This window comes from Macadamia integrifolia, unplaced genomic scaffold, assembly GCF_013358625.1.
Source record: "Macadamia integrifolia cultivar HAES 741 unplaced genomic scaffold, SCU_Mint_v3 scaffold1423, whole genome shotgun sequence".
Classification (NCBI taxonomy): Eukaryota; Viridiplantae; Streptophyta; class Magnoliopsida; order Proteales; family Proteaceae; genus Macadamia; species Macadamia integrifolia.
This window is the reverse complement of record NW_024868198.1, coordinates 5,347-25,554: the sequence shown is the minus strand read 5'-3', so window position 1 is coordinate 25,554 and position 20,208 is coordinate 5,347. Positions and strand designations below refer to the sequence as shown.

General features: G+C 38.9%; 1 protein-coding gene across 2 annotated transcripts in view; it reads right to left on the bottom strand.

Moving 5' to 3' along the window:
- LOC122063693 (helicase-like transcription factor CHR28) overlaps positions 1-19,658 on the bottom strand; it is a 64,565-nt gene extending 44,907 nt beyond the window's left edge. Inside the window, exons 1-8 of one of the 2 annotated variants that reach the window (XM_042627384.1) lie at positions 19,508-19,658; positions 19,052-19,375; positions 17,729-18,912; positions 16,079-16,150; positions 14,763-14,840; positions 13,683-14,586; positions 5,001-5,131; positions 4,602-4,823 (exon numbers count right to left, since the gene is read on the bottom strand). In XM_042627384.1, the coding sequence (XP_042483318.1) occupies positions 4,602-4,823; positions 5,001-5,131; positions 13,683-14,586; positions 14,763-14,840; positions 16,079-16,150; positions 17,729-18,912; positions 19,052-19,298 (2,838 nt within the window). In that variant the 5' untranslated portion in view covers positions 19,299-19,375; positions 19,508-19,658. The remainder of the gene's footprint in view (positions 1-4,601; positions 4,824-5,000; positions 5,132-13,682; positions 14,587-14,762; positions 14,841-16,078; positions 16,151-17,728; positions 18,913-19,051; positions 19,376-19,507) is intronic. The other variant, XM_042627385.1, reaches the window with a different exon arrangement.
- Positions 19,659-20,208: the final 550 nt, after the last annotated feature.

Here is a 20,208-nt window from a genome sequence, read left to right as displayed (position 1 = left end):
CCACTCTCCCTGCTAAGCCCATCTCCAAAACCACACATTCGACCACCCCTTCTGGGGCTCCAATCCCTTCCCAGTCTCAAAACCCGTCTGTTCAGTCCTCGACCCATGTCCAGCTTGATTCAGACCCAAATCTGGATCTGCAAATCTGGATTTGCTATTGACCCACCAAATCATTTCATCTGCTTCGCCCGACTCCCCCTCCAAGTCTAGTAAATCCAAGTGTAGCCATAAAAAAGCCAAACAGAAGCCTGTTGCTAAGTCCTCCATGCGTCTTGCTCCTTAACCCCCGTTGTCTCCCCTCTCTACTGCTCCTCGAGCCTATCAGAGAAGCAGGTCCCAGCATATTACCGAATCCACGGGCTCCTCCTCTTTGGAGCTCTTGCAGCCCTCTTCCAACTGTATCTAATGTCTCAAAGCATTGTGTGGAATTCCAGGGGTCTCAACTCCCTTCTTGTTGTGCCTCCTTCAAAAAAATTTTGGTCTTAGTAGAATCATTTGGAGGTGAAAGGTAGAAAAGACCAAATTGGGCGTCAAACTTTTTCTCAAGAGCAATCATGCGGTCTGATAATCTCATCACCTCCTTGTAGAGATCGTCTATGCTAACCATGGTAGGCTCTGATGATACTAATTAATGTAAGATTGGTTCACAAGTAATCCAATCAAAGGTAGGATCTTTAGTAAATTCAATAAAAATCAGATTGTATGACAGATAGTATGAACAAAATAGAAATAAGAGAATGAAGGGAAGAATAGGGTAGGGGAATAGGTTTGGTCGAGCATCTCACTCTCCCATGGGGCATCTTACCCAAGTTGTCTCTCACAGCACTACATCTCACAGTTCTCCGACACAAAGCTTCCTTTCTTTTCATTCAATCAAATTCGTGTTCAATGTTGTAACCCCTTACAAACTTATACAAAATACTCAAAACTGACTCAAACACAAAAAAGGAAAGGCCTAACACAATCCTTAACTAATTGGGAAACATAAACTGACTAAAAAACTAAAATAACAAAGGAAATAGACTCACAATAGGACTCTAATTAAACTAATGAATTAAATCCCATTTTCCTACTTTCTACCCATATTCTAGGCCCATTAAATTGGCCCCCTTACAAATAAAACTCATGGGATCAAAGGCCCAACACATACATAACCCATCCCAAGGCTTATTTTCAATAAAATAAGCCCATTAATTGACTTATCTGCATCACCTAGCCAAATCAAAGGGCTTAGCCACACATTTCTTTACCTCATCCCAAAGAAAGAGGGAGCGGATGCTATGAACTTTTTTCAAGCCAATCTACCTATGCAATCTCCTCTACAAGTTCATAGCTAAAATTCTTGCAAACAGAATCAAGCTTGTGGTTGGCTCCCTTGTTAGCAATAACCGATAGGCCTTCATCCCTGGGAGAAGCAATGGAGATAACATTCTCCTCTGTCATAAAATTGTTCGAGGGTTTAATAGAAAATCCCACCTTTCTGCAGCTCTTATGAAGGTTGACATCCACAAGGCTTTCGACTCTCTGAGATGGGACTACATTCTCTTGGTTTCTCACAACATTGGATTCCCTCCAGTTTTCACTAATTGGATATATCACTGCATTGCTTCTCCTCAATTCTCAGTCTCGGTGAATGGAAGTCTGGCTAGATACTTCTCTTCTTCAGTGGGTATCAGACAGGGATGTCCTCTCTCTCCCCACATCTTTTGCCTTGCCATGGAAGTCCTCTCAAGAAGTTTACAAGTGACCACAAATCAGCACCTCATTATTGTCATCCCCAAGTGTAAGGCTATTAAGCTTACTGTAAGGAGGCAAAAAAGCGGCTTTGCCCAGAAGTAGCTTGCGTGCTACGAGCCAACAAGTGTAAGGCATGGCTTCTTTGATGGCCAAATGCTTGTAAGTCACAATGGTTCTTCCGAAAGAAAGAGTTGAGAGTGTGGACTCTACCTCTACTGGAGGAGTAGGAGAAAGTGGGATTTCCATATTTTCCTAGGTTATCTTTCACTGGCTTTGGGGAGAAAAGGCTTGAATCATGCCCAAGAACCTTGCAGATCAGACAATGGGGGTGTCAATCATAAAGAACGTCTTTCTCAAAGAAGAACTCATCTTCATCCTTAATAGAGATGGAAGAAGGAAAGGGGCTTGGGGGGACACCACTACACAGACGCAAGCAAAGGCAAGATGATCCTTGTGCTTAGTGCAAGATTCAGAGTGAATAGGATAATCAACCACAGATTCGATAGTGTTGAGCCCCTCTGTGCACCAAAAATGGAGGGGAAGCCTTGGGAGAGAGATCTAAAGAGGAATGATGGAAAGATCTACTCTGGTTAATTGCATACGCCTGGTACACTGACATAGAAAGATGTGACTCCTCCCACCATGCCATGGGCCCCCTTTAAGAGGATAAAAGCTTGTCGAGTTCATCAGAGAACTAGAAGATGAATAGTCCATTGACCATGAGGTATGAGGTAAGTCTCAATGGTACCATGTATTTTCCACTGCTTGGTGAGAGATGACTTGCCGACGTGGAAAGGGGGATGAGCTTCGAGAAAGTGACCGACCGGGAATTTACCCAACGGTTGGCTTCCGCATCCAACAAACCAAGAGGGCGGTAAGCGACCTTCGAGTTATTGACAATGGAAGGGGGGAATAGAATGTTAGGGCAGACCATCACAGGATGGAGCAGAGGGATGACTAACACGAGAATTTCATGAATGTCTAGGCAGAGCCAGGGGGAGGGGGAGAGGTAGGTTGGAGGGAAGGGGACCTGGGTGGTGTCGGTGCCTTGCCAGGGAGGTCAGCCATGGTGGCTGGCGCTAAGGGGAGGAAATATTCATCCCATGCTTGGTTTGTTGCGTAACAAGTTAAGTGTACTTTAATTCCTTCTTCTAGTAATAGATGTAACTATAGTTATGTTCTCTTTAAAGGGTCTCTTATGCTCCCTCCAACTCTCCCTTTCTCTCTTTAACAAAAGGAAGTAAAAAAGGTAGCATCTGGCAGCATAGACACAGTGCTGTTCTACAAACTTGAGAAGACCAGAAAAATAGATATAATGAATTGATCCGTGAAATGCGAACTTATAGATCGTGTCTCTCCCAGGTGGACATGCAGCAGACATCTTCAGCTATTATTGATGTAGTCAGGTCAGGCACCCATGAGCTTTTTTTATTTTGGGTTTTGGGCTATTATTTTGTAACAGGATTGGGATTTCATTGGTTTGCTTTAATTTGGGGCATTGTCTCATACTGTAACAGGCTCTAGTAATGGGCACAGGCCTAGTATTATGGATCTCTATGAACAAATATTTAGGTTTTCTAGTTCATTATGTTAGTCCATATCATGGATTCTATGGGAAAATTTTTATTTCAGGTGGCAGTCTAATTTAGTATTAGAGTTGGCCTAGGAAAGCATAGTTCATAAATAGTTATAAAAAAGATGTAATCAGAATTTCCAGAACTATGAATGCCTTTAAGGTTTTGGTTTTATAGGGGAGAAAGTCTCTCATCAAAGGGTTGATAGTCAACCTTAACTGCTAATGGTGAACAGTTTCTTATCATTTCTTCTTCTAACTATTTCATCGTTGTTGCTATTGTCTTCTACAAATCTTGCACAAGGCCAGGTAAGGCCATAAGAATCTTACTTCGATCAGTTAGCAGTACCGGTTTAGAAAATCAGCAAAATAGAGCACTCGTCTGGGTCTATGTTTTGAATTCAAGCCTCAAGTCTGATCGGTCAAATCATATTCTCTGCTGGGCAATTAGTGGCCTACTTTATTCAAAATTCTCCTTTTGATTTGTCAAGATAGTAGGTTCTTGCAAGTCACTTTCTGCAACAGAACCAGATTCCCGTTATTCTTCAATCGCACCCACTTCATTTGTCAAAAGAAATCAGATGGCTGGGCAGTTGTGCACAAATGCCTTCGCTGGGATCGAAGTTGGATGAATCTCCAGTGGTTCCTTCCATCGGCGTCATCGAACTACGTTAGCAATCCAGAAGAACTGGAAGCTCGAAACGACAGGTCAAAGGAATTGATCCGTTTAGTTCTGTTCTTCTCCGTCTTTTATAGCACATCCAAGTAGAGGAAGATGATTGGAGATGTCGGTGGTTTGGGGGTTCCTCCCCTAGGATTATAGGCTTTGAAAAAGAGATGAAACCTATTTATTGCCGATCCAGTAGTAAATAGCGACCAAGCCTAAGGAAGCTAGGGACAAACAACCTGCAGGAAATTCAAATGACCATAGGATATGACAAATTGACCCTAAAGTTACCAGATGACAGGAAATATGTTCCTTCACCTGCAATGATTCAATTTATCATTATGTCATGTAATTGTAAGCAAAAGACAGACTATAACAGTAATATTTTTTTTTTCTTTTTCTTTTTTTTTGGGGTAAGAACAGACCATAAAAGTAATACAGGTGGAACGACATGAAAATTTTTCAGAAAATTTAAGTACAAGAATATATGAAGTTGAGTCAGTTTATAAATGTTGAATCCTCACATATGAAATCAGTAATACCAATATATTCAATGGAACAGGTATGCAATATAAAAGGTATGAGAGAATACATAAGGGCAAGAAAGAAAGAGCAGCCACATACATTGCAGATGCCACAAATTGCCAAACAAGCTTCCAAACAATTCAAAAGATCCATATGCTTATCCCTGGGAAGTTTCTTTGCCACCTCTAGAGAGGATCTCCAAATGGAACTAGAATCATATCCCTTAACAAGAAGAGGGTGATCGCAAGCTTGACGAAGACGCAAGAGCATCAACAAAATGTTAACATAATTCTGTTTAACGGTCCCAGCAGCTGCATAAACCTGATAAGATAAAACAACATTAAAGCCCTGAAATTCCCAATGCCACAAAGAAATATGAAAAACATGTATTCCATATTGACAGGAAATGATTAACTGCTGTACTATAGAAAATGCAGATGACAAGCCATGGTAGAACAAAATCCAATAGAAAAGGAACTACAAATCACTAACCCTTACCTCAAATTGTGCACGTGAATCAGCCTCAAGTCTGGAGTAAAATTCTCGTTCCTCCTTGGAGAAATCCACCTTCTTTAATTCGATTGATTTTGGAGGCAAGTTAATAATTGGTTGCCCATCAATAAACGTGCCTAAAACAAACAATTACCAGGAATAAGCAGCTAAGCACAATTCTGTGTAACAAGTTTCTGCACATAGCCTACTTGCAGATCTACAATATCTGGTAGAATTAAATTAGTAAGCTTAGAAGAAAAAAAACAGATGAATCAACACACAAATTGCTACAACGCTTGTATTCAAAATGAGTAGAATTGGATAACATAACATTGGTAGAATAATCATCTGGAATAGCAGGGTTAAGAGTATAAGAAAATGATAGCATGAAAAATTTTTAAAATGATAAACCTGAGAAAGAGACCAAGTAAAGTTGTGCTCACTTTAATGTTCTCAATAGAAATTCTCCAAAAGGCGTATATGAAATACTTGGTGATAATGATAATTAACGAAAACAGCATTAGCCATCGGTGGTGGAAAAAAAAATATAAATAGATTCAACAAAAATAAAAACTATAATAGGTCACACAAAATTGTTACTGAGGTATAATAGCACAAGTGGATTGGATAGCAATGTATAGTTTTACATTTATAACTAAAAGGCAAGAGATAAACAAAATATAAAACCTTAAGATGGCTTGTTGCAGCTACAACTCAAGTTGGATAAACTTTTTTTTGTTTTTAGGTCTCACATGTAACAACAATATAATTTTATTGGGTTACTGGCCAATAGAACATGCACATTTGGCACAGTACCCTGCAAACTGAACAAGCCGGAACACTTTTTGGAACAATATCCCACTTGACTAAGTTGTTCCCAAACAGTTGGATAATTTTCTAGATATCAGAAAACCCACAAGGAATCAGATGACAACAGAACCTCAAACAGGGAATAGAAAATAATTTTTCCTCACCACAACACAAACTTCCAAATGTCACAAACAATACAACAGCCAATAATTCAGCTAAAGACAATGTTCAAGATTTTGGTTAAAACGACTGAAATCTTGAAAAATAATTTGGGTTCAACAAAAGTCGAAACAAAATAGGTCTCAACTCTCAACTTACTAGACATGCAATATTTCGGTCGAAACTTATTGGTTTCACTTGAAATCTTGATCCGACTTCGGGTTTCAGTCTCAACTCGACCAATTGTTACTTTCATGTTATATAAAAACCAAGTTCCGATCGAAATGGGTCACTATTTGACCCATTTAGCTTTCACAGATTTTGACCTTGGTGCCAGAAAACCCCAATTTTTGTGTTCTTTGGTCGAATCACCTACAAATCTTGGTAGAACAACTTGTTGGTGACTACTACAACACATCTACAAAGACAATTTTCTGTATTTGAGTGACATTTGTTGAAGACTCAAATTAGGAGGTATACCCATTCCCCTAAAGTAATTTTTTGCAAACAATATGGTCAGTTTCTAGTGGTTGAGCTTCAATTGTTTATATGTTAGATATCTTAGCCCGATCTACAACTTCACAGAGTCAGAAAAGTTTCTGTTTTTAAATTATTCAAAAAAAAAGGCTTAATATACAATCATCGGGAGCTCAATTTTATACACGTCAAACAGGGTTGGACGATCTACAACTCTGCAATGTAGCTTTTTTCTTTCTTTCTGGAAATTATTTTTTTATTTTCAGAAATTATAAAAAAAAAATTATAAAACTCAAAAATAATAATGAAAAATTAAGGAAAAATATTGTTTTGGTTTGAAAAAAATAATTAAAATTTTAAACGTATTGTTTTTGCCTTTTCAACTCAAATGGCGATTCCTGTGTTGTTCCACACTTATATTTAGTCAATCAGGGTATTATTATTTTAAAAATTCTAAAAATTAGTTTTAATTAAAACTATATTTATAGTGGGCACGCCTGTGGTGGCACAGTCAAGTTACACTATTGCAACATGTTGGTCACAGTTTTGAAACTTGGAAATAGCCTCCCTTGCGAAGCAAGAGGTAAGGCTGCGTACATTTGCCCTTCCCAAACCCTGCAGTAGCAGGAGCCTCCTGCATTGGGTTGCTCAAAAATATATTAATAGAAGATTTTATAAAAATTAGGAAATAGCTTTATTGTCGTCATAGAGAGCAGACCTTGGCACAATCGTAAGGTTGCTCCATTTGAACATAGTGGTTGATTGAAGGGTAAGGCCGTGTACATTATGATCCTCCCTAGATCCCACAATGGTGGGAGCCTCGTGCACTAGGTACGCCCTTCTCTTTCTTTTTCTCTTTCTCTTTATCATTGTCATAGGATTTTTAATTGATGGAGAAAAGTTAATAATATGGCACATTTTGTTGCAACAGTGTAGGAAAATTACATCATGACTGCTCAAGAAGATGGGGGAGAGCGTGGAGGCATGGTGTACCCATTACAATACAACTACTGTGGGAAAAAGATCATGGGAGGTGGGGCCACTAGACAAAAGTGGCATCTAGCACAAAGATACAAGGATGCGGCCAAATGCTCTAAGGTCCCTAGTGAAGTGTAGAAAGCCATGGTTACCATCATGAAGGGAAGAATATAGAGAAGGTCGGACAAGCAGAAAGCAAAGGAAAATTTTGATGAGGCAGAACTGGAGAGACAGCCAGGGATAGGGACAACTCTGATTCTGATAGTGATGATGATTACATTTAATGTTGATGTGCAGACACAGACAGAGGCAAAGGCGAGACAGATTTGGCTTGCTAGGGCAGGAAGCCAAGTTACACATATGCAGGAGCAAGGTAGGTTAAGAGATATGGGGAAAGGAATTGGTTCCTCTAGAGCAGCTTCACTAGAGGTTGGTAATAGTGAATCTTTAGCATAGGGTATGAAGAAACAGAGCTGCCCTACAGGAGAACACAGGGTATTAGAGGAGCCCCACCCCTTAGTAGATGAGGATGTGGTTGACCTACTTGAGCAAGATCCTGCACTTTTCAGAACTCAGAGCAATAGACAGAGAAAGCTGAAATATGTGTGATCTGATTGGAGGGGCAAGTGGATGATTCTGTATCGAAGTGTTTCTTTTACAACAACATCCTAGCACATGCTACTGAGGGATCCTATTATCAAAATATGCTAAATACTTTAGGCCAAGCTAGGAACGCAGTGAAGGGGCCCAGTGCTTATGAGCTTATAAATGTGCATTTGCCCTAGCAAAGAAAAGAGCTAAATTATATAGAAACCCTTCATGGATCATGGTTAGACTACAGCATCACTGTTATGCGTGATGGTTTAACTAGACCCACTAGACAATCCATCATCAACTTCATGGTATACTAGAATCGTAGGACCGTGTTCCATCAGTGGATGCATACAACGAAAAGAAGGATGCAAAATATACATATACACAAGCTGTTAAAGGATGTGGGCATAAAAAACATTGTCCAAATGGTGACAGACAATAACTTCAAGGCGGGGGAGAGACTGATGAAAACAGCATGTACTGCCTATTTTGGATCCCATGTGCAGCCCACTATATTGACCTCATCCAAAAGGACATGGGAAAGAAGTCCTTGGTACGAAGTGTGTTCAAGCAAGCAAGACAAGTGACCACATTTGTGTACAACTATGGACATGCACCACAATTGTTGATCAGAAAGCGTGGTGGGATTTGGTGAGGCTCAGCACTACTCAATTCGTCACATACTACATTGCCCTGAGGAGATTCAAGGCAAAGGTTGGACTCAAGTCTATGTTTCCTTCAGAAAACTGGTTCAGTAGGAGGGAGTTTGGTTCTCTATGAGGTAGAGCAGCCTAGCAGACCATATCTAGTGACCAATTCTAGCATGGCCAGAACAAGATCGTTTTATTACTTGAGCTAGTCCTGAAGGTCTTATGGATGGTCGACTCTGAGAAGAAACCTACCCTGCCACACTTCTATACTGTAGTGGAGATGATGAAGAACCACATGCCAGCAGCGAAACCATGTGGTGATAGCCTGGTAGGAGCTACATTTAGATAGGCAAAATCATTGGGAGAGGTCACTTATGCATCCACTGCGAAAGTCTGGTGAGTTTTTCTTTCATACTACGCAAGTCATATTACTTCCCTTTTACAACTTCATAAGCATTGACAAGTTCTTCATGTCATTTACAGCCTATTATCTTAAACCCGAGTTTCAACACAAGCAAGATTTAGGATAAATCAAGAATTGATAATGCAGTAGAAGATGTAGTGGCGCTGGAGCCTAACCCAGATATATAGTCAGCCTACAATAGTGAGGTGAACTTGTAGCTTCTTAAGTACTTGTAATCAATGTAATTACTGGAATTGGTATTGATGTTAACTTACCAATCAATGTTTGACAACAACAACAACAACAAATTGAGCCTTATCCCAACTTAATGAGGTCGGCTACATGGATCCAAACATATGAACAATGGGACATGACAAATGAAAGATGAAAAATGAACGGTGAAAGATGAAAAAATGAAAGTAGCAAAGTAAGAGGAAAGAGGACACAACCTAGCAAGTCAGGAGAATATCAACTAAATGGGGTTGCCCACATGAATCCTTGCTCTTAAATAGGCTCTATCCAAGGTCATACTTGGTACGAGGCCTAAACCGTGCATGTCATTCCTCACAACTTCTATGGTCATTTTAGACCTGCTCTTAGCTGTTTAGCCCCTTCAATCAGTTGGAAGTTGAGATGATTAAGATTAGAGATGCAGGAGAAAGAGAGAAGAGAGGAAGAGAGGAGGAGAGAAGATGAGCGGAGAAAGAGAGAGATGAGGGCAAATCGTGAGTGGGCTCTTAGTTCATCTCACCTATATTAGCTTCAACTAATACGGAATTACATATTCCTCCCCAAGGGAGGTGAAAGAGAAATAAAAGGAAATACAAATTAGGACAACTTAACATAAAGACAGCTCCTAAAGTGCCCCTATTACATACATTCCAACACTCCCCCTTATTTTTTTCTCTGATAAAGTGCCAGTCTACTTCGATGTGATTTGTTATATCATGTTATACTGGATTATGAGCAATACTTATGGCTGCTTTATTATCACAGTAAAGACACATAGGGCCATCAGCATCATATCCCAACTCAAGAACTAGTCGTCTCAACCAAATGAGTTCACAAACTCCATGAGTCATTGCCCCTATACTCTGCATGTGCGCTAGATCTAGCTACAACAGGGCAATAGCCATGTAACCAAATTACTACCCACAAATGTGCAATAGCCAAAAGTAGATCCTCTATTAGAGATGGATCGATCCCAATCAGCATCAGAATAACCTTCTATCCTCAAGTGATTATTTTGACTTCAAGTATCTGAGGATGCGGTACACCACATCTAAGTGCCCACTCTTGGGAGCATGCATAAATTGGTTCACTGCTCCCACTATGTCAATGATATTTGGGCAAGTCAAAGATAGATATATCAGCTTCCCCACTAGTCTCCGGTATTTTCCTGCATGGCTGCATCAACAAGAGAGGAACCACAGTCTTCTCCAAACTTGTGATTCTGCTCAATAGGAGAATTTACCGGTTTACACCCCAACATCTCTGTTTCCTTCAATAGATCTAACACAAATTTCCTTTGGCAAATATTGATTCCCTTTTTAGACCTTAACACTTCAATCCCTAAGAAGTACTTCAAGCGCCTTAGGTCTTTGATCTCAAATCATTTGGCCAAGTAAGCTTTCAGCCTAGCTATCTCATAATTGTCATGTCCAATCACTACAATATCATCAACATAGACAATCAACGTTGTGATGGTACCATTACCTCTCTGGGTAAATAATGTGTGATCTTCTTGACTTTGGCAATACCCGTTCTTCAAAATGGCCTGCCTGAACCTCTCAAATCAAGCTTTGGTGATTGCTTGAGACCATATAGAGCCTTCTTTAGGAGACAAACCTTACCATCAGCTGTCAGAAATTTGAAGCCAAGAGGGGGCTACATCACTTCCTCCTTTAAGTAACCATGGAGGAAGCCATTCTTCACATCTAACTGATATAAGGGCCAATTTCTGTTTTCCGCCACAGATAAAAGAACTCTTATAGAGTTGTGCTTGGCCACAGGAGTAAAAGTCTCCTAATAATCAATTCCATAACATAGTTGTCACGGCATCATGGCGACCTAAGGCACTGGAGGGGTGGCTAATTGATTTGGCGGTGAATTTCCCGCTATGGCGTTGCCATGGCGATCAAATCACCCATGTGTTATTTTGTATTTCCCCTAATTTCTAAAGTTATTTTGTGTGCTATAATATATACTCTATGACATAAAAAACCAATCAACATTAAACAACATCAAGTCATAAAAATCAACATAGTCACACTCACATCACATCATAAAAAATCAACATGACTAGTTGACATTTAGAGAAATTCTCTTCTTCTCTTCTTCTATAATAAGTTTCATTGGTCAAATGATTTTATTTTTAGATGAGACTTTTTTGTATTAGGTATAACAAAAAACTAGCTTTCCAACAAGTCTAAGATTACTTAAATCTGAGTTGTTATGACAAAGTTATATTCTGGTCAAACTTATTTTAAAGTGTACGAATGCTGTTAAATCACCTGAATGGAAATAATTTTATTGACATCAAAACAAAAGATTATTTTACCAGACTTCTGTTTTTAGCAATGTTCTACTATGATAAGATTTGTAAAATTTTCAGAATTAAGACAAACTTTAGCATTCGAAAGTTGAAAATCGCCCTACAATCAAAAATCCAGTTTTTGTTCTTGGACCAGGGGGTTAACTTTTTATCCTTTTAGAATTTGATTTTTAAAATATTTTTATTGGATTCAAATAGGGGGTATTTGCTTAACTATGAATAATAACTTAAGTAAATGAAATGGTATTTGACATAAATAATGGTAAAAAATATAAGGCGACAAAGTGCAATAAGGCGACACTAGCCTAGGCCCCAGGCAAACCGCCTGGATGCCAAGGTGCTTGATAACTATGTTCCATAGACCTAAGTACACCCTAGCCACCAATCTTGCCTTATACCTCTCAATAGCACCATCTAATCGACACTTGATTGTATAGACCCACCTACATCCAATTGGAACTCTTCCCTTGGGAAGATCAACCAATTTCCAAGTGTCGTTCTTCTCAAAGGCCATTATTTCCTCAGACATGGCTTTCTTCCACTTGGGGTCTGTCATAGACTTAATAAAAGTTTTAGGGATGGAAGCAGAAGAAAGAGGAGCAGTAAAGGCAACACCTTAGGAGGGAGAGCATCATAGGAAACAAATTGGGCTATAGGATTAGGACAAGCTCTCTTACCCTTTTGAACAGCAATAGGTAGGTCGAACTCAGAAGGAGAAGAAATGTGACCTAACTAAGGAGGATGAAACTCAGGATGTGGGTCTAAAGAGGACTCTTGGCAGGTCTAATTTGGCCTTCTTGTGTACATAATATCAGGTGCCTTCTATGTACAAGGCCCACCAGTATCAACAATATCCACAGTGGCAACATCATCCACATCTTTATGTTCCCCAATATCAAAAGAGAAAGGAGTAAGAGGCAAAGAAGTAAGAAATGGAATAGTATCAACAGCCTTTTCACTTGCACTCCCATTCTCCCCCTAAAGAGGATGCTGATGAGAAGCAAAGAAGGGCATAAACTCAAGGAAGGTGATGTAGAAATCGCGTACAAGAGAAAAGGTGATAACACTTGTAGCCTTTGGCAGTAGAATACCCAAGGAAGATGCATTTGAGAGCCTTGGGATCGAGTTTGGTGTGGGAGGATTTGTTAACATGGACATAAAAAATTCAACCAAACACTCGGGGAGGAAAAGAAAAAGCAGAAGACTGAGGAGACAAAAGTGCAATGGGGTTTTGGGACCCAAGGATTTTAGTAGGCATGCGATCGACGAGAAATGTAGCAGTAAGGACAGCTTCAGACATGCATAGGACTGTGGGAGAACAAGAGATTTGTAGCTCACAGCAGACAGTTTCGGCCAAAATATACTTTCAATTTCATACTGTTCAATGCTTCAGTTGGATACAATAAATCTATTTAAAGACTGAAAACAAACCTACTTTCCTATTTGAAACTGAAACAAATAGTGCATCTAATCTATAATAGAAATAAATCTCACTCAAATAAGAATACTACCAAACTAAATTCTAACTCTAAAAAAGGAAAGCAAAGAAGGAATCAAATCAAAAGATATTTTAAACCCAACGCTCAACTGCATCATTGAGTCTCAGCCTGACAGGGATAATGAGGATGATTTCAACTAGTCATATTCCATTTCCAACCACAGAAACAAGCAGGGTTCCCCTAAAGTTTCGAACTAAAATATGGTTGTTTTGACCACGGAAATGGTCAAACAAATCGAACCACCGAAGCAGGGTTTCGGGCTTTCGGCCAGGTTTTAGTCGAAACCCAAAAACTTTTTGGTTTCGACTTTCGAACCTTGGTTAAAAAAGCATAGAAGCATGCCATGTTCAATAAACAAATAAAATCAAGTTTGGACAATTAATAAGCTGTTCAGTACTAGAAAACAAATTAACAAACAGAACCCATCAGCTTACATGACATGCCTTCACAGAGCCCACAAATCTATGTGACTAAAATACCAATTCATACAGATGGCCAGTTCTGTCATCATTGAAAAATAATTCAGTACAAGAGGCAAAAAGAAAGCACTATCTGTAATGTCACCTTTTGTGCGACGCAACATTACTGTTTTCAGGACAGCTTGTAGCTTCTTGTAGCCAGTTGTTGGATGCTTAGTGATTGGTACCTTTATCATTGAGCAAAATGATTTATAGACAGCATATGGATCATATCTGAGGAATCTGAAGTAACTATAGAGATCATCAACAGCATTCTGGATAGGTGTCCCTGACAAGCACCACCTCCTTTTAGCTCGAAGTCCCCAGCAAGCTCTTGCCACTTGAGTTCTGTAATTCTTAATGCTCTGGGCTTCATCCAATACTACCCTAAACCATCCAACCCTTGCAAGAGGGCGAGAAACAGATTCAAGAAATTCACCATCAGCTCCTTTCTTATGCTTCGGACCTCTTTTATCAGAACTTGGAGGATATTTCCGCTTTCTACTAGACAGCCCCATATGTGGCATACCATGAGGTTCATTTCCTTTCTCATCATCATCTTTATCCATAAGAGGCTGCTTTGGAACCTCCATGCTTACAATGGAATATGTTGTAAGCACAACATCATACTTGGCCACTTCATAAGGATCTTTTGTTCTATTGGTTCCATGGTATACTAGAATAGAAAGATTACCTTTGGTTGTGACTTTATTATGCAGTTCCTCAGCCCACTGTCTAAGGACACTTGTAGGACATACAACCAGTGTTCCAGCAGAGGGCCTCCCCTTAAGTAACGCATAAGAATTCTCACTCTTGACTGTCCTATTCACTGTACCACAACCAGGTTCTCCATCTTGCTTCAGTCTATCAAGCTTAGGACCCCCATCATCATCCTCGTCCAAGTTCAATGCTTCTGAATCCCCTTGTTTCATAGGCACAGAACCAAATTTGGAGGCTGGAGATCTCTCCTTAAGTATAAGTGCAATCGTGGATATTGTTTTTCCCAATCCCTGCCAGACAATGGTTACGTAAGAATAAAGACAAGCACGGTCTCTTTGACAGGTACCCTCAAAATGGTCAAACTTGGTACCAATTTACATTACTAGATTCTTATTTAAAAAAAAAAAAAAAAAAAAGAAAGAAAGAAAGAAAGAAAGAAAGAATAAGAAGCAATGGACAAATCAACCTGATCATCAGCAAGGATTCCTCCAGAGCAGTGTAAGCTAGCTGTCTCTTTTTGCACCATCCAAGACAAAGCAATTCTCTGCCCAAAAATTTAGTACAATTTGGTCAGGGAAAATAGAGCAATAATTGAGAAACAGTAGGAGAAAATAATCAAATATATGATTCTGGTAACCATAGAAGAGCAATGTAAAAATAATAGAGTACAAGAGTACAAGACAAAAGGGTCCATCTTAAGGATACCATGCAAGTGAAACCATTCCGTTATCATCATCACAGCCAAGGAGTAAAGCACCGTTTCGCTGTATCGGTCAGCTAAATTTAAGATACGTATCAGAGGATATCGTATCATATTGGAGATACTTTAAACCATGATTACAGCTAGTGAGACCATTCCAGTTAGCTGTTTGTAAGCATATAATCTATACTAGATTGAATAGTCACAACTGCCTAGGGCAGTCAATGGGTACCTGTTTACCCGCCTCACGGCCCTCACCTGAACCTCACATCTGGAGGGTAAGGGTCGGATACGATAGTATGTAGCTTAAATGGGGAGGGTAAGAGCAATACTTTTATACAATTTAACGAAAGGGCAGCTTACAGGTAAGAGTCTTACCTTGCCAATAAATCTGTTTAGCCATCTAGATAGGGATATATAGGTAATTTTCACTCATAACATTATTAATATATATATGTCCATTTATATATTAACTCAAGGACTAGCCCATATACCATTACAAATCCCATTTAATCTACCCAAATACTCTTACACGAACAGGGCCCAGAGTCCATATTGTCCATTCAAAATCTCCAACCAAAAGATTAAAAGAATTTCAATAAAGCTTACCAGCCATAACTGTTTACCTACTGGACAATGTAATATTTACCAACCCCCCCCCCCCCACAATAGAGCAAGCGTAAGGCCATTACCTAGTCCTTTTCTAACCAAGGTTCAAAATTCCTTTTTTTGGCCATTTCGCCAACATTGGAGATACCAAAACGTTTTGCTGAAATTTTGGTAACTTCAGCAAAATTTCACCGAAATTCAAAGATTGCACCTTATATGCCAACAGTCATTTCTTTTCGGTTTGTTGCCAAACCAAAATATTTTGGTAATTTCGGTGAAATTACAAACCGTTCACAGCCCTACAACAGCCCAAGTGGATTATTTTTTGGTTTATTTCTTGATCAGACCCAATGAATTGTGTCTCAAATGCAATTGTCAATCCTTTGGGTTGCGCCCATTTTTAGACTTGAGCATCAATCCTCAGAGGAACTTAGGTTACTCAAGTTGGAAAAAATGAAAAAATTAAACCAAACCTGATGCCTTAAGAGGGGAACTGCCAAAACACCATCAGGTGGGCTAGCTTCTGACATTGGCTGAGCAAGATCCTGCAATTAATTTGAAACTTAGTCCGAACATACCAATTAGATATACGCTGCTTGTCTCTGAATTAAAATTAAAAAAAAATAAAAGAAAATAAAAAATTTTGCTCACACTGCAACAAAGTAATTCTGGAATCTTCAATCAACTCTAATTTAGTGAAAAGAATTTAAGAAACAAAAAAATCCGACAAAGAAAAAAAGCATAGAAAATTATTAAAAACCAAAACAAAACAAATTATCTGTAACCCGACCAAGACTCCAACAGTGATTTATGGAGTGACATTTGAAAAGAAATAAGAATACAAGACCATCCAAGATTAGGGTACCCTTAATATCTCAGAAGACGGTATCAATACTTCGCACATGGAGTCACCAATATCGAAAACAGGTACCTTGACAGCCATCTCAAATATTTCAAATCCATTATCAACTGCTTAAAATGCAATAGAAACAAGTTGCTTTCGGAAAAGCTACAAATTAAAAAAAAAAAAAAAAAAAATTGATAGGCAAGGGAAAAATGAAAATCAGAAGTGAGAAATATTTCAAGGAGGAACCAAGAATTTCTTAAGAGCTTTACAAAAATGACATCTCTTATCTCCTTGTACTGAATTTTCTTACCCAAACAAAGATAATAAATGTAACTAGTCATTCAATTGAATTGAACTATGCACAGTCCAAGGCATCTGGTTTACTCAGAATTTCAGTTTGATCAGCATAGCAAGAGGTTGTGACAATGCCTGAAACTTACTAATCCCTTATAGTCATTCTACTGGAAGACAATATTAAGGTATTGTTGCATTAGAATATGATGAGAAAAATTCTTTAATACCCCCATATCTTACTTATGATATCAATCAAAAAGTTCCAACAAAGAGGTGAGATAAAAGACAATATATAATGTCACTCTAACAACACCTGCCAACCCAACTTAATTTTGAAAACTAATACAATATCTTCCAAGTCAGCTTATAATGCAGTAGAATTACATCTTGAACCATGTTCATGTAAATGATTATCTCACACACTTATGACTTATTAAGTGCAGGCAATTTAAAGCACTTTGACAAAAATTTCAGGTTGTAAGATTAATGACATAAGTTGCCTAACAGAGCTCTAAAAGAGCAACCCAGTGCACGATGCTCCCGCTACTGTAGGGTCTGGGAGGGGCAAATATATGCAGCCTTTCCCCCTGCTTCTCAGGAGAGGCTGTTTCCAAATTTTGAACCTGTGACCAACATTTTGCAATAGTGCAACTCAACCATTGCGCCACAGAGCTCTGTGATGTTTTTTTGCACCTTCATCTTCCAGATACCTTGGTAGCATCATATCCAACAAGCATAAATGTACACAATAGTCTAGGTATTTCTACAAACAATGAACGAGTAATAGTTATTTTTTAATTCTAAACAAGAAATTTAGTATTTCTATAGAAAATATGACTCTAGACATAAAAAACAGAATGCAGAAAAAGGATTTCTGTCCATGTCATAGGAACAGCTATTACATTATACTTTATGTGCATATCCCCGTAACTGCAGTTGCAACTTGCAAGCAACAACAATTAAAGTTTACAGAGATCATCACCTGCAATGCAACCTGAAAAGTTAATCTTTCATCATTTGCCTTCAGCCTCATGCTCCCAGTTCCTGTATGATTATGAGGGTCATTATAGGTTGACCATTGTGAAGTTTGAAGGGAGTTTCCATGCACTGTTGATGGAAGTGGACATACAGGGGCACTGATGTCTTCAAGTATGCATATATCAGCGTCTTCGTCACCATCATCATCATCATCGAGATGCATCCTGCGCCCAGGGGTATAATTATGAATAGCTACGCTGCTGAGTTTTAGAGAATGACAACTCGAGATCCCAGATAAAAGTGCTTTAGCATTTCTTTCTTCCTTTATGCATACTGTTTGATTCTTATTTGAAAATAACAATGGACTGCCAGAAACAAACAATTCCATTGGGGCATCACCAAAAAAAGGTCCACTGTCAATTCTAGTGGCAGAATCTATACTAACTGGGGAAGGATGATATCCACTAGCAGCAACATCAGTTACTCCTGCCGAATGGCCCATGGTCTTAGATACTGGTACCTCATCATCCTTTTCATCCTTTACATGAACCTCTTTCTTCTTACTTGAAATGAATGGCTGAATATGAGGCAGGGATTGCCTTGAAGAATTCTCCAAAAATGCTCCATTATTAGCATTAGAAGAAGGATGCCCAACAACTGGCAAAGAATACGTGCTAACTTCACATTTAACATGGCAGCTATTTATACCAGCCAAATCCATCAATGGTACTGTTGAAACAGAAACATTGGTTGCCACTTCCTGTGTTCCCGAATTTACCTCACTACTTTGGCACATATTAAGGATTGGAAGCCTGTGCTCCTCTGGTTCATTCTTTATGTGACTTGTCTTCTTTCCAGTGCTCAATATAAATGGAAGATTAAGAGAATCAGGTCTGAATTGCCTTGAGGTATCAGCTAAAGTAGCAACATTATTAACACCAGTCCTTGAGTCTGTACACAAGGGTGTATTCGTACAATGATAACTAACTTGACTTATTTTGTTAGAAACCTGACTGCTGTTGAGTTCAGTATGAAGTTCAATTGGCAAAGATATGTTGTCCAAGAAGGAGACCTCCACAGGAAATGTACCTAGATTTCTTTCTGGTTCTCCAAATTCCGTTATGCTATTAGAACTAAACTCTGAGAAGTTCAAACCCAACTTGTCCACCATCATGAGATGTGAAGTACCTGCAAATTGCAAAAGAAATAAGTTGGCCCATCCAGCTCAAGCATCAAATCATATCCTTCTTTAGCAGTGAACACACTAAATAATTAAACTCGTTCTAAAATTCAGTCGACATGGGAGAAAGATTCACATGGTGCTTACAATCAGGAATGTGGTTACCATCGCCTGCAGAAAATTTAATGCTGCTATGTGCCAGAGCATTCAAAGAACCTCCAATCCTCTCCCTAGAGTAGGTTTCACATTCTGAAAATGGCACCTGTAACCAGTCTGCAGGACTCAAAGAGCAGTTATGTCCAGGAGAATCGATCTGAAGCGGAGTTTCTAGTTTCCCATGATCGAATGCGAGACAAAAATTTCCTGGTGACTCAAAAATGAGTTCTGACTCCATCCCAGGCCTGGCATCTGAAGGCCCTGAATAGGATGAAGGATAGCATCTTAAAGGGTCCCCCTCAGATGCTTGGATACCTAACAAAAAGTAATAGAATTAGCATCACATATCAGACTCTTGGGTACCACGTAAAGAATACTTATAGATCTAAGGAGCAACTTAAAAAAAAAAAAAATGACTGACTCACTGATCATAATCAATTTAATTACCATTTTGTGAATGAAAGGCCTGCTCATCTTTGACCGCAAGGGAATTTGACTCACCTTGGAATACATTCTTAGACAATAAACCTTCTGGACTATTCTGTGAACCAGACTCACTTTGGACTACATTCTTACAAAATAAATCTTCTGAACTATTCTGTGAAACAGACAAACAATAGTTAGAACAAACACAATGAACTAATTCAAAAAATGAGAAAAAATATGGATAGATGCAAATAACCTTAACTGTACAAGTAAAAACCTTGGCAATATGCAAAACCAATCACACATCAACTCTAAAAGGAGTTTTTTTTTTTTTTTTTTGGGCGAATAATAAATTCATTATCAAGGAAGAAAGGGGGGAATATACAAGGCCCCTAGGGGAAAGAAATCAAAAATACAGAAAAAAAGGGGGGAAACACGCCCACTATTGGGGGGAGGGGCTACAAAATGGAAAGGAGGAGATTCCAAAAGACAAAAGTGAGCTTGTTCCTTGGGAAATCCCTTATAGGCTTATAAGGAAGCATACAGAGCTTAGAAATAACATAACAATAGATGGCATTCCAAATCATCTCAAAAGAGTGTGAGCTGGATGTCCATCTTCGAAAATTTCGTCCCATCCAAAAGTGGTTGATGGCAGTGCAGAAGACGAGCTTTCCAGCAGTGTCACAGATACAAAAACAGAATACGTCATATCAACCCAAATC